Raw genomic sequence first — 14,037 nt, forward strand, 5'->3', positions numbered from 1 at the left:
GTCATGTGATTTTCAACTTCCTGACAACTGGGATCGGGTGGTCAAGCTCGCTGACTTGGCTGACGCATACTATCCTATCCCAGTTGCGTAGATCGATGCTCATGATGTCAGTCACTGGGTTGTCTTGTCCAGATTCGATTATTTACAGACCGCCTTAATATATCTGACATATTGCTGAGGGAGGCATGAAAACAACAAACAAACACTGAACGGTAGTTTTACCCCTTGGATATTCTGTAAACTCGAAGAATTCAAACTTGAACACATGTATTGAAATAAGAATTTATTTTGACACGTAACACATCATCAACAGTACGTCCATCTGTATTTCTTGCCCAGTGAAGGTAATATGTATAGGATAAATCACAACTCCGAGGTTTTGGTTGAAAATGTAAAACCGCGAGCGAGGGAAAAGCCCGAGTTCAAGGTTTTACATTTTCAACCAAAACTACCTCATAGTGAAACAATTAAGCGTATCGCGGAATAAAAGGAATTCGTTCAAAGAGTATGCGAGAGACGTACTACGTGCAGCATGGACTAGCTGGAGTCATGACATGATAAACTGAACAACTTTTCATCACCTGCCCCGGTAGCTCACTTGGAAATCAGTGGGTAACAAAACTATACACGATATATAAGGTTGCAGGCTCGATTTACGTCATCGAATTTCCTTTTAAAAAAACAATTGTGACTTTTAAACAATCATCAAACACAATTGTGTTCACATCAAGAGGCAAGGTTATCAAACGTAAATTGTAAAACCTAGTATTACAACTGAAATGGATTCATCAGAACCCGGGGGTTGTTGAAATTGCCTTGGAAGTTTACCAGCATTTTGAAGAACCTTCTGTTACTGTAGTGTGATGGCATCAGATGTTTATAAGTTAGCATACAGTCCTTCTCTTGTACGACGCTCATGTGTTGAAGACCCTATGTAGATGTGTGTTGCCGCTAGGTGTCGCTCAGTCGTCAAGACAGTCAGACCCACACATCCTGTAACAGCATTCCATCCACCTCCTGTTGTTGTAATCAGGTCTTCCGGGATAACCCCCTCCTGGGTAACCGGGGTAACCGTTGCCAGGGTAACTGCCGCCTGAACCCATGCTGTCGGCGCACCTTTGTACCAAGGCATAGTTACAGTCATCCCTTTTCGGACGATTGGCTGACGAAGAAATATAGATGTTGGTTAGATATGATTTATTTGTTTGTTTGGTTGGTTGTTGTTTAACGCTGCACTCAGCAATATTCCAGCTATATGACGGCGGTCTGTAAATAATCGAGTCTGGACCAGACAATCCAGTGATTGACAACTTGAGCATCGATCGACCCAATTGAGATACGATGACTTTCATCAACCAAGTCAGCGAGGATGACCGACCGATCCCGTTAGTCGCCTCTTACGACAAGCATAGTCGCCTTTTACGGCAAGCATGGGTTGTTGAAAACCTATTCCATCCCGTATCTTCACGGGTCTGGTTAGATATGAGTATGTGTTACAAATCACGTTGCCTTTTCTTGTGTACATATATTTCAACGCCATTCTTTTTATTTCATTGTCAAATCGGCAGGCATATAGTTAACGAATCATATGTGAATCGCGTGGTAAGCACGGGAACAAATCAGATGTCTCCTCTTATTTCGCCTTTGGTGTTAGACTTGACGCTATTTCTTTGTCTCGATCAGGGAGCAGTTAAAAAGGGATTTTGCTGAACAGGTCGTTATCTGTTTTCAGTCTAGATCTAGAAATTGAAGTGGATACTCTTGTGTGAAACTGATACACGGTTTTATGTAAGTTGGGGAATCATTAATAGTTGTGTTGATATAATTTGAATTAACAAAGAAAGTGTGTGAAAGACTTGAGTCTCATGTACACAGAGCTCCAGATGAGCTGCGTATCTGCGTAAAATACGCATCAAAAATGCAGAAATACGCGGTAAAATAAAATCCAAGCGTATCAAATACGCAATGAACATTACAGATTCGCTACAAAAATATTCCGTCAACCTTGCCAAACTCCACGATGACAGTTACATCATGATCATTTGCCATCACACTTTCTTATGGAAGTATCGTGATATTTTTGAGTCCTATAAAGCTCTCGAACCCACACGACACCAGTTTGCAGCGACTAGATGAATAGTGTTTTTAAATATTTAACTTAAATACCCACATGTGTAAAAACTAGTGGGTAACAGAAATTTGAATACCGAGATAGAAATACTGATACCCAATGATTTTAAAATGCATGGGTAAAATACCCACAACACGAAAAGCTTATCTGGAGCTCTGTGTACAGGACTACCAGTTTGTCTGAGCCGGGAATGTAGCTCTCCTTCAATAGTCATAGTGAGTGAGTGAGTGAGTTGGGTGACGCCGCTTTTAACAGTATTCCAGTTATATCACGGCGTGTCTGCTCCATGTGGGAGGAAAGCCCGAAGTGATGCAGATCTCAGACCTTTACCACTTCAGTGAAACCCACGAGCACGGGTATGGTGCTGACAAACCTAGAAACATAATCGGGGCGAACCGGGATTCATAGGTTTCTCGCATGTCCGAGGGACGCAACTCTGCACAGCGAATTGCGGCGCCTTAGACGAATGGGCCACCTGATGAAGGAGTAACCATATACTCCGAAACGGTGTGTTCCCCATAATAAAGAAGTTGACATCAATAAATTCTCTTCACTGCTAAATGCCTTTCAAAGAACTCATTTCATATTAACATTTTAAGTTCGCGACCGCAAAGTATCCAGTTCAACGCTACATACATTTGCCGTGCAGCAATGATCGAAACGCCAATGTTTTGAATGACATATTGTCCCCTATTTCCGAACAGCAATATAACGCCACGTAGGCAATTGACGTAATGACATTTTCGAGCGCTAAGCGTAACTGATTCCAATTTTGCGAGAAAGGTTTTACTGGTTACGTCACGGGAAAGGAATTCTTGCCATTTTCTATTGTCAGGAGGAGTCAGTGTTTACGGATCATGTTGTTTGTCTATTGTGTATTACGCCCCTATTCTCTCACACACAAAAATGCCATAATTCGAAATATTTTCCCAGGTTGCATAGAAACTCGATATAACACTTAAGAAACTTAAGTATTACATTGATCAAACCACAGAAGCTAGGACAACTGTGCTGATACTGTCATATCCCCACACCAAGTCGTCTATTGTTGCTTGCGAGACGTCTATCTTCATCTATGTTATAAACGGTATTATTTCATGATCTATAACCTGTAGTTAGGGTCGCATAATAACGGGTGTTTTGCATATATCATTGTCTGTTGTTACTGCATACAATGTCACCATGAAAGTACAATGTTGGGTGAAGGAGTGAAGACGTACAACATGTTGTTACACTAGTGGTGATGACATGGATTATCTCGCGGGAAAAGCCATGGAATATTTTCTGTAACGTTCATATATGATAAGAAGGGTTATGCTGGGATTCAGCAAGTTGTGAGTGAGTGAGTTGGGTTTAACGCCGCTTTTAACAGTATTACAGTTATATCTCGGCGTGTCAGCTTAATGTGGGAGGAAAGCCCGAAGTGATGCAGGTCTCAGACGTTTACCACTTCGGTGAAACCCACGAGCACGGGTATGGTGCTGACAAACCTAAACACATAACCGGGGCGAACCGGGATTCGAACCCAGATTCCGCAAGTAGGAGTTGGGTGAGGTGGGCGTGTCTTTATGGTGATGGTGAACACCCACTGGGACAGTGTTTGGATGTCTACATCCACATGAGAATTAAAAGTCACTATACTTCCATGATTAATACGTATATACGACCAGACAAGTGTGTTTGTTGTTTAACGCCGCACTTAGCAATATTCCAGCTTTTTGCAAGCGGTATGTAAGTCTGGGTCAGACAATCCAGTGATTTAACCCATTAGCATCAATCTGCGCAATTGGGATGACAAGACGAGTGAACGTTCTTTAATACCGCAGTCAGCAATATCCCTGTTACATTACGGCGGTGTGTAATCATGATTGATTGATTGATTGATTGGTCGTTGTTTAACGCCGCGCTCACTACTATTCCAGCTATAGGACGGCGGTCTGTAAATAACCGAATCTGGACCAGACAATCTAATGATTGATATAATGCGCTTCTACCTACGTAATTGGGATACCATGATATGTATCAACCAATCAGCGAGCCTGACCACCCGATCCCGTTAGTCGCCTCTCGCGACAAGCATGGGTTGCTGAAGACCATCTCTAGCCCGGATCTTCACGGGTTGTGTAATCATGAAGTCATGACCATACATACGACAAGCATGGCACCCGAAGACCTATCCCTAGCGTTGCTCGGAGCCAATTCTAACCCGTAAACCCAAAGATGCAGTAACATGTCTTGACACAGGTGATGATACAGGGATCTAACGGAACACAAGCCTTGACTCACCTCCTATTGAGTTGGCGGTACATACTCCCATTAGGGCGATGAAGACGCAAACAAACTTCATGGCGACGGTAAAACGGTCTGATGCTCCTGGTGGTCCACGTCCTTTATACAAGAGGGAAGTGATGAGGCCTATCCCTATCTATCACAACCATGCTTCCCAACCAGTGACACGCGCAGCTGTTGCTGGTGTTCAATTTAGATTGTTAACATCAGTGATAGATTGACAGGATATGTAATAGGTTGATGTGATAAGTGAGAGATTTAATAATAATATTCAGATAATCGAGTCCAGGAAAACTAGTGACCGATAACAACACTGTGGAGTACAAAGACACAAAATCAGACATGACTTACCCTATATCCACCGAAGGCGTCATATAAATCGGCTTGTACGACAAGCATGCATGGGATTTCAGTGCTGGCGATAAATCAGTGATAAAAGTGGTGTGTTAATGGTCCTGGTGCCATCCCCACCTTTTATCGCCACAATTACACAACTTGGCCATGCTTGTGTGAGATACCCCAGCGTCATGTCAGCACCAAACGTTGATCTCATTAGAATGTTTGTTTGTTTGTTGTTTAACGACGCACTCAGCAATATTCGAGCTATATGACGGCGGTCTGTGTAAATAATCGAGTCTGGACCAGACAATCCAGTGATTGACATCATGAGCATCGATCTATGCAATTGGGATCGATGACATGTATAAACCAAGTCAGCGAGGGTGACCACCAGATCCCGTTAGTCGCCTTTTACGACAAGAATAGTCGCTTCTATGGCAAGCATGGGTTGCGGAAGACCTATTCTACCCCGGAATCTTCACGGGTCTCTCATTAGACTGAGTGAGTATTGTTTTACGCCATATTCCAGCCAACTCCAAAACATCCTGGCAACTAACCGTAATGGCAGCAGATATTTTATGGTATGAAATGCGATCTAAATTTCCGGGTGTTTACCCCGGCAATGATATTCGCTTCGAATGGAACACATAGAACAGTGTTTCTCAGCCGGGCAGGACATGCTCTCCTGTCTCGTGAACACCCGGTGTCGACGCTGTGACATCATAGTGATGTATGTGTCTTTACAATCTCATGCTTCTATTTTGATTTGATCCTGTCCTGTCTTTTGTGATAGAGATACAAGTAAGAATTCTCCAGTGTATGATTCGGTAATAATTTATGATAATCTTTTCAATGAGTGAGTGAGTGAGTGAGTATGGTCTTACGCCGCTTTTTGCAATATTCCAGCAATATTACGGCGGGGGACACCAGAAATGGACTCCTTACATTGTACCCATGTCAGGAATCAAAGCCGGGTCTTTGGCGTGACGAGCGAACTCTTTAACCACTAGGCTAGCCTAAAACCCTGTTAATAGGATGAAAATAGATACTTTATATTCAGTAGACAAATCAATCAACCAATCAAGTCGTTTGAGGCGTCGCAATTCGTGCGCCCCATAGGCGTTCCAAAACCTATGATCGTGGGTTCGATTCCCAGTTCTCTCTTATTGTGTTTCTAGGTTTGTCAGCACCATACCCGTGTTCGTGGGTTTCACCAAACAAGTAAACTTCTGAGACCTGCATAAGGTGGGCCTTCTTCCTACATTAAGCTGACACGCCATGATAACTTCATACTGGTCACAGCGGCGTTAAACCCGACTCAGTCACTAACTCACTTGCTCACACTTCATCTATAGTCATTTCACACCAACTTTTAACAAGACGTGTTTTCATAATATTCTTATTAGGAATCATCAGAACTATGATCCCCTGATTGCTACACGTCGCCTCCGAGGTCTAGTGGACAGAGTGTCCGGAAGGTCGGAGGTTCGATTCCCGGGTCGGGTCATTCCAAAAGACGTTACAATAACACACACACACACACACACACACACACACACACACACACACACACACACACACACACACACACACACACACACACACACACACACACACACACACACACACACACACACACACGGCGGGGGACACCAAAAATGGGCGTCACACATCTCACGTACACAAACATCGATGTACGAGTGCAATAATCTTGAACGCGCCGTAAGACACACACACACACACACACACACACACACACACACACACACACATGGTATGTCCACCATGGACACCATCCGGGTTCTCACATAAGTGACACACTCCCTTTGATCAAAGAGAACCAATTTGTGTTGTCACTCTATCAACTTATCGAATGTCATGTCAATGTGACAAGATGTCTGATGCAAGGGGTTGATAGACTCGAACAGCTGACGAGGCTGGTGATGTCTGGCGATCTGTACATAGATAGTCAGGCAATACACAATACTATTGGACCTCAAACGTAACCCAGCAAAAACAAATATTCTTGCTGAAGAAGTTAAATAGGCACTAGGTTCGTGCCAATAAGCAATCCCGCAAACTTCGTTCAGGTAGGTCAAACAACATTTGTAAAATAGTTTACTCAAATTATATAATATACTCTCCGCCAAAAGAAATGCGAACCATATAAACATATAGATAAGTATGTACGTTAAGAAGATGTGCTTCCAATGTGTACCACTTAATGACAAAACAATCAGTCAAGTGTTACCACAGTGTGTAACGATATGCTGCGAGTGATTTCCGAACTTTACAAGCTATTCCTGCACGAGGCAAATGGTGCTTCTCGAGTCATGGATCTAAGACGCCACGTGTGATGTGTTCATGGGCGTCGTCGGTTTACACAACACACCAGTTTGTTTGTGCTTCGAACCAATCTAATATCTCTTGAATATAAGTAATGTTACATATATTAACCAACATGTATGGTATTCGCGTTTCTTTTTTCGGTTAGTATATAATAATAGTAATAATAATAATAATAATAATAATACTACTAGTTACCCTTGTTATTAATACATCAGCCCAGTTTCACACACGGTACTACAATTTGCATTGAAAATTTGACTTGTTATATAATCAAAATGTGGTCGTAAAATCACATTTCACCCCACCTCACCCTCCTCGCTACGCGACGTACGTGTGACATTACGTCCGTCAATCAGGACGTACATAACACATGCTAGTATCAATACCTTCTTCCTCAGCATTAATCTGTGTTACGGGACAGACGAGGAAGCAAACAACTAGCTCTTAGTTTCCAAAACAGTTAACAAAAAATCATACATTTATACATCGTGTGTTTATTAATGTAATATATTTTCATTTAATATGCACATTCACAGGAAAACACATCCATATGTACATTCACGATAAAAGTCATCACTTCCTTCAATATTGGTATTCTTTTTTATGAATACCAGTTTAGGCTAAGATTTTAACATTATAAGTATATGTGTTGGTGATTCTAGTCCCTTATGGTATATCCATACCATATCTAACGTCAATATATGTCGCTGACGTGATTTCACGGGGCGTTGGGGATGGGGTGGGCGGGTGTCACAGATTGTGACCAGTCTCTGTTGTATATAGTCCCTTCAGGACGAACACTTTGAAATTCACAACATGGGTACATGGGTACAAACAAACTACTGAAGAAAGAGCACGTGAGAAGAGCTGTACACACAAAAGTCAGAGACGACTGAGCATTTTAACAGACTTAGTTGTGGGAACCCAATTGCGTGACCGCCGAAGCTGAATTGTACCATGTCGCATATTGCGTATCTAATGCAATAATGAGCCGTGTATTCACATTATGGAACATTTACATGTTCAAGAATATATTTATGAAACATCTAGTTTCTAAACGGCAAGGACGAGAAGCTAATGATGAATCATAAAAGTCCATGCACAGCCCAAGAAAACAATAAGGGCGAGTGATGCACCTTGCCGCACACCGCTGTTGCATTTATCCGACTTGCAGTAGCACATGGCGCTTGTTCCGCCGTCATTCTTTTTGTAGTGACAGCCCTCCTCAGAAACTTTCTTGTGATGAGACTGCCTCATGCACAGTCGAGATTCCACAGTCATATCTGAAACAAATACAAGATACAATAAAGACACCATCAATGAACCACACGTCTCGATGTCACCCCACCCCACCCCACCCCTTAGTCATACGGGTTAAAATCAACATAGCATGTGGTTGATTGTGACCATATTGTTCTTTGTTCAGGTCTGTCATGTATCTAATTAATTTATGTTTGTATCGATCACAGGTTATGATGTTATTTTTGTGCTCCTCATCTAAATGATATTAAATCTGGGGTTTTGTATGGAGCCTGGATATGTTTAGCTGCAGCTGCAAAACCAGATATTGTTTTAATTAAACCTGTTAATCTTAATTTCTTTTTAAAAGACATGCCGCAATGTAGCTTTGTGCCAAGCAATTTCGTTTTGTTTTCAACGTTCATGATACCATTAGAAATAATCGGTAAACAGTTTATAACAATGTTTGTTTTTAGCTATAAACGTCCACAAAGAGATGTTTTTGTATTAACACTGTCTGGTATAACGAGGTGTGTATATCTCATACCTTTGGTTTCACCCGGTCTGTCGTTTAAACGAATCACTGTGAAGGACTTCATACATGTTAAGCAGCCGGTCGCTACCTTGGGTTCAGCACAGGTTCTGATCTGACCATCGTTTAAGATATTGCACTCGTAGCACGCCAACACTGAAGCAATGAAGAACAAATAGGTTGAAACTGTTCTATTGTTGAAGTGATTGAATTTGGTTTTACGCCGCATTCAAGAAAAGTTACAACTGTAAATAATCATTTTCGTTTTTTATAAGTATAATCAAGTCTCGAATGAGCGGTTGACAACGGGAGTAACGATTGACGTCGTAATGGCAGCTAACACACCTCAGCCACGTCACACATCTTGTCAAACCGATTCCCATTGCAGTCTGGTATTGTGAGTGAGCGAGTTTAACGCCGCTTTGAACAGTATTACAGTTACATCACGGCGTGTTTTAAAGTACTCACGGAAATGAAAAAAAACTGTTTTTCTCAATTTAAAAATCGACACAAAGTGTTACGTAGCTGTAAATACAAAATAACAAAACAACTCGAAAAGAACTAGTCTGGATTTGCTAGTTTGATCTCAGTGAACAATACAAAATGTACAGGAGGTAATTTGTCGGCACTTTCAACATTCAAAAATAAAACTAAGTCCAAATTGACATACATGTAGCAGAAACAGACTATAGGCATTATGCACCTGTACTCACCTGTCACCAAGGTGTCATAGGTCACGTTGATCTACTTACACCTGGTTATGCCCTGTTTCACAATAGTCTGTTTTATTCACATTTTTACACACTTTTACGTGTAAAAAGGCATAAAAACATTTGATACGCTGTATTTGTGCCACGGCCCAATTAGTACTAATTTAGTTGTTTGAATATTTACATATTTTGTATATTAACTGCATTTATTTAAGATCTGAGGTCGAAAAGAAAGTTTTTTTTCATTTCCGTGAGTACTTTAGTGTAAATGTGGGGGGAAATTCCGAAGTGATGCGGGTCTCAGACGCCCGTGCCCCTTCTGCGATAAGTATTTGTAGCGATGACCTATGCTACCCCCGAATGCCCATGGGGGGGGCAAGAGATAATTATGGTTTCGAATGCAAGCTTAAATCCACAAAGCCGTAACGGTTCGGATATCCAAAGACTGCATCACCGTCTCACACACTCTCAGCTCACACAAATACACCTATCCCCTACCCGTGAAGATCCGGGTTAAAATAGGTTCACAGCAAGCCATGCTAGTCGTAAAAGGCGACTAACGGGATCAGGTGGTCAAGCTCGCTGACTTGGTTGATGCATGCCATGGTATCCCATTTGGGTGGATCGATGCTCATGATGTCAATGACTGGATTGTCTGGTCCAGACTCGGTTATTTACAGGCCGACGCCGTATAGCTGGAATATTCAACATCTCTCCCCAGTAATTCATTTTCATTCCTAGCAGTTAAACTGTTGGCAGGATACACCAGGGGAGGGTATATAAGTCTTATGTAGACTCCTGATACTCCAAATAACCGGGTTCGAAGACCGCTTGGTATTATGTGTGAAACCTCCGCTGAAATATCGGCTTGCTCAAACATTAATTCACTCGTTCACCTACTTCCACATGCTAAACTAGTCTCACAAAGGTCCACGCGCTTCTCGTCTCTTGGTCCAGGACAGTCATTTTCTGGGTTTAGGCAGAACCTTGATCTGGTCAGCGTCTTCTGGCCACTGCCGCACGTGACGGGACACGGCTCGTCTGACCACTGTCTCCACTGGCTCCAGTTGCTGGACACTGGACACAAAAAAAAAACAAAGCTAAGCATGTAGCAGTTTGTCAAAACTCTGTGTGTGTGTGTGTGTGTGTGTGTGTGTGTGTGTGTGTGTGTGTGTGTGTGTGTGTGTGTGTGTGTGTGTGTGTGTGTGTGTGTGTGTGGCGCGAGCGCGCGTGTGTGTGGCGTGTCTGTATGTGGCGTGTCTGTATGTGGCGTGTCTGTATGTGGCGTGTGTGTGTGTGTGTGTGTGTGTGTGTGTGTGTGTGTGTGTGTGTGTGTGTGTGTGTGTGTGTGTGTGTGTGTGTGTGTGTGGCGTGTCTGTATGTGGCGTGTCTGTATGTGGCATGTCTGTATGTGGCGTGTGTGTGTGTGTGTGTGTGTGTGTGTGTGTGTGTGTGTGTGTGTGTGTGTGTGTGTGTGTGTGTGTGTGGCGTGTCTGTATGTGGCGTGTCTGTATGTGGCGTGTCTGTATGTGGCGTGTGTGTGTGTGTGTGTGTGTGTGGCGTGTCTGTATGTGGCGTGTGTGTGTGTGTGTGTGTGTCTGTGTCTGTCTGTCTGTCTGTCTGTCTGTGTGTGTGTGTGTGTGTGTGTGGCGTGTCTGTATGTGGCGTGTCTGTATGTGGCGTGTGTGTGTGTGTGTGTGTGTCTGTGTGTCTCTGTGTGTCTGTCTGTGTGTGTCTGTCTGTGTGTGTGTGTGTGTGTGTGTGTGTGTGTGTGTGTGTGTGTGTGTGTGTGTGTGTGTGTGTGTGTGTGTGTGTGTGTGTTTTCTAGACCGGATCTTCATGGGTCTTTAAAGGGGTACTCATACATGTCAATCTAAGTCATTTCTATCAATAATTAATGTGTGCCTTCATTTAAAAACGCCTACCTGGTTTACAGCAGATGTAAAGAACTAACACGACAAGAAGACGGCAAGCATTTTTCCACCACGCCATATTGACTAGTTCCGAAAGTCAAACCCAACACGCTTCGCTAGACGCGATTGGACAGTCGCATAAACGGAATGCATTACTTAAGGGCGGACTGCACCCCCTTGTGTCCATGAAAGGTGAGGTGAAATGGGGTTTAACGTCGCGTCCAAGATTATTGCACTTATATAGCGACGTGCATGTACGTGTGTGTGTGTGTGTGTGTGTGTGTGTGTGTGTGTGTGTGTGTGTGTGTGTGGCGCGAGCGCGCGTGTGTGTGGCGTGTCTGTATGTGGCGTGTCTGTATGTGGCGTGTCTGTATGTGGCGTGTGTGTGTGTGTGTGTGTGTGTGTGTGTGTGTGTGTGTGTGTGTGTGTGTGTGTGTGTGTGTGTGTGTGTGTGTGTGGCGTGTCTGTATGTGGCGTGTCTGTATGTGGCATGTCTGTATGTGGCGTGTGTGTGTGTGTGTGTGTGTGTGTGTGTGTGTGTGTGTGTGTGTGTGTGTGTGTGTGTGGCGTGTCTGTATGTGGCGTGTCTGTATGTGGCGTGTCTGTATGTGGCGTGTGTGTGTGTGTGTGTGTGTGTGGCGTGTCTGTATGTGGCGTGTGTGTGTGTGTGTGTGTGTCTGTGTCTGTCTGTCTGTCTGTCTGTCTGTGTGTGTGTGTGTGTGTGTGTGGCGTGTCTGTATGTGGCGTGTCTGTATGTGGCGTGTGTGTGTGTGTGTGTGTGTCTGTGTGTCTCTGTGTGTCTGTCTGTGTGTGTCTGTCTGTGTGTGTGTGTGTGTGTGTGTGTGTGTGTGTGTGTGTGTGTGTGTGTGTGTGTGTGTGTGTGTGTGTGTGTGTGTTTTCTAGACCGGATCTTCATGGGTCTTTAAAGGGGTACTCATACATGTCAATCTAAGTCATTTCTATCAATAATTAATGTGTGCCTTCATTTAAAAACGCCTACCTGGTTTACAGCAGATGTAAAGAACTAACACGACAAGAAGACGGCAAGCATTTTTCCACCACGCCATATTGACTAGTTCCGAAAGTCAAACCCAACACGCTTCGCTAGACGCGATTGGACAGTCGCATAAACGGAATGCATTACTTAAGGGCGGACTGCACCCCCTTGTGTCCATGAAAGGTGAGGTGAAATGGGGTTTAACGTCGCGTCCAAGATTATTGCACTTATATAGCGACGTGCATGTACGTGTGTGTGTTTGTGTGGCTGCTTGTACTAGTCCGGACTGATGCCGATTTATAGTGCTAGCTCACTGAGATACCATGCCGCAGTTTAAAGTGAATACCCCACTGAGACACAGTATACTGACTCCGAGCCGACCAGCCCTTGTTTTAGCCCCTTAATGCCGAGCGCCAGGCAGGGTAACAACAAGTACCATCTTTTAACGTCTTTTGGTATGACGCGGCCGGGGATCGAACCCCGGACCTTCCGCTCTCCGGGCGGACGCTCTACCACTAGACCACGGAGGCGGTCGTTGTGTCCATGACTTCAACGTAGATGAAATATGCTATTCGTATCCAAATTAAAACGTATCAAAATAATGTTGTATAATGGTCATGATGATGAAAATTAAATAGCTTTGTTTGTTTACAAATAATAAACATTAAGTATCTCAGTTCATCACTTTTCAAGAAAACTATTTTGAACCACTTTATGACTAATGCTTAATGTTCTTCTTACTAGTTCACTATTTACTTACACAGACCATATGTTATTTCTGAAACGACGCTTTCACCAAATATGGTTCCGCTAAATAAATGAATTGTGAGTTATTCCGTGGCATTTGATTGGCTAACCAAGAAATTGATTTTACGTTCATCTTTGCATAAACCGAACAACTGGTACACGCCCACTAACGGACATACTGGTTTCTGGTTGGCGGAAAATAGAATGGGCGGGGATTGTGTTGCATTATATGTCACTGATGTTATTTGTGTTAAACATTAACCAAGCAGTCTGTGAAGTAATTATTGTTAACGTATTTATTTACAAGAATTACATTACGCGGGTTTTCACAGTGTGTACACCACGCCGGTTTTTACGTTTGTACCGCCATAAACCATATACCCACATAAAAATATTGAAGTCTGTTAAAAAGTTTTAAAATGGGTGAAGTACTTACTCATATTGCCGATTATATGTGAAGCTCTTCCCTGTGGTCGCAACAGAACACCACACGACGTGAGGGAGGAGGATGCATAACAGGCACTATCTCAGTCATGTTGTTTGTTTGTTTGTTTGTTGTTTAACGCCGCACTCAGCAATATTCCAGCTATATTCTTTAAATAATCGAGTCTATACCAGACAATCCAGTGATTGACATCATGAGCATCGATCCACGCATTTGGGATCGATGTCATGTCTCAACAATGTACTGGCTGGGGCACCACATAGCCTTCACACATTGTACCATGTGAGGATTCGAACCCCGGTTTACTGCGACAACTCGACTACGTACTTAATCATCCCTGCGAAGA

General features: G+C 43.1%; 1 protein-coding gene and 1 long non-coding RNA gene across 3 annotated transcripts; both read right to left on the bottom strand.

The window, feature by feature from the left end:
* Positions 1-270: 270 nt before the first annotated feature.
* LOC124150759 lies at positions 271-4,521 on the bottom strand. Its single transcript, XR_006863279.2, has 2 exons — positions 4,418-4,521; positions 271-1,162 (listed from the first exon to the last, which is right to left on the bottom strand). It is a non-coding gene; the product is annotated as an uncharacterized LOC124150759 (long non-coding RNA).
* Positions 4,522-7,601: 3,080 nt separating this feature from the next.
* LOC124150760 lies at positions 7,602-12,614 on the bottom strand. Of its 2 annotated transcripts, none has more exons than XM_046522791.2 (4): positions 12,503-12,614; positions 10,490-10,666; positions 8,895-9,035; positions 7,602-8,391 (listed from the first exon to the last, which is right to left on the bottom strand). In XM_046522791.2, exons 1-4 carry the CDS (start codon positions 12,567-12,569, stop codon positions 8,183-8,185), a joined length of 594 nt encoding a protein of 197 aa, XP_046378747.2. In that variant the 5' UTR covers positions 12,570-12,614; the 3' UTR covers positions 7,602-8,182. The 2 variants fall into 2 exon arrangements, with proteins under 2 accessions (XP_046378747.2, XP_048242215.1); XM_048386258.1 differs by lacking the exon at positions 12,503-12,614 and adding an exon at positions 11,515-11,631.
* Positions 12,615-14,037: the final 1,423 nt, after the last annotated feature.

Source organism: Haliotis rufescens, unplaced genomic scaffold, assembly GCF_023055435.1.
Source record: "Haliotis rufescens isolate VD_foot unplaced genomic scaffold, xgHalRufe1.0.p SCAF_6, whole genome shotgun sequence".
Lineage (NCBI taxonomy): Eukaryota > Metazoa > Mollusca > Gastropoda > Lepetellida > Haliotidae > Haliotis > Haliotis rufescens.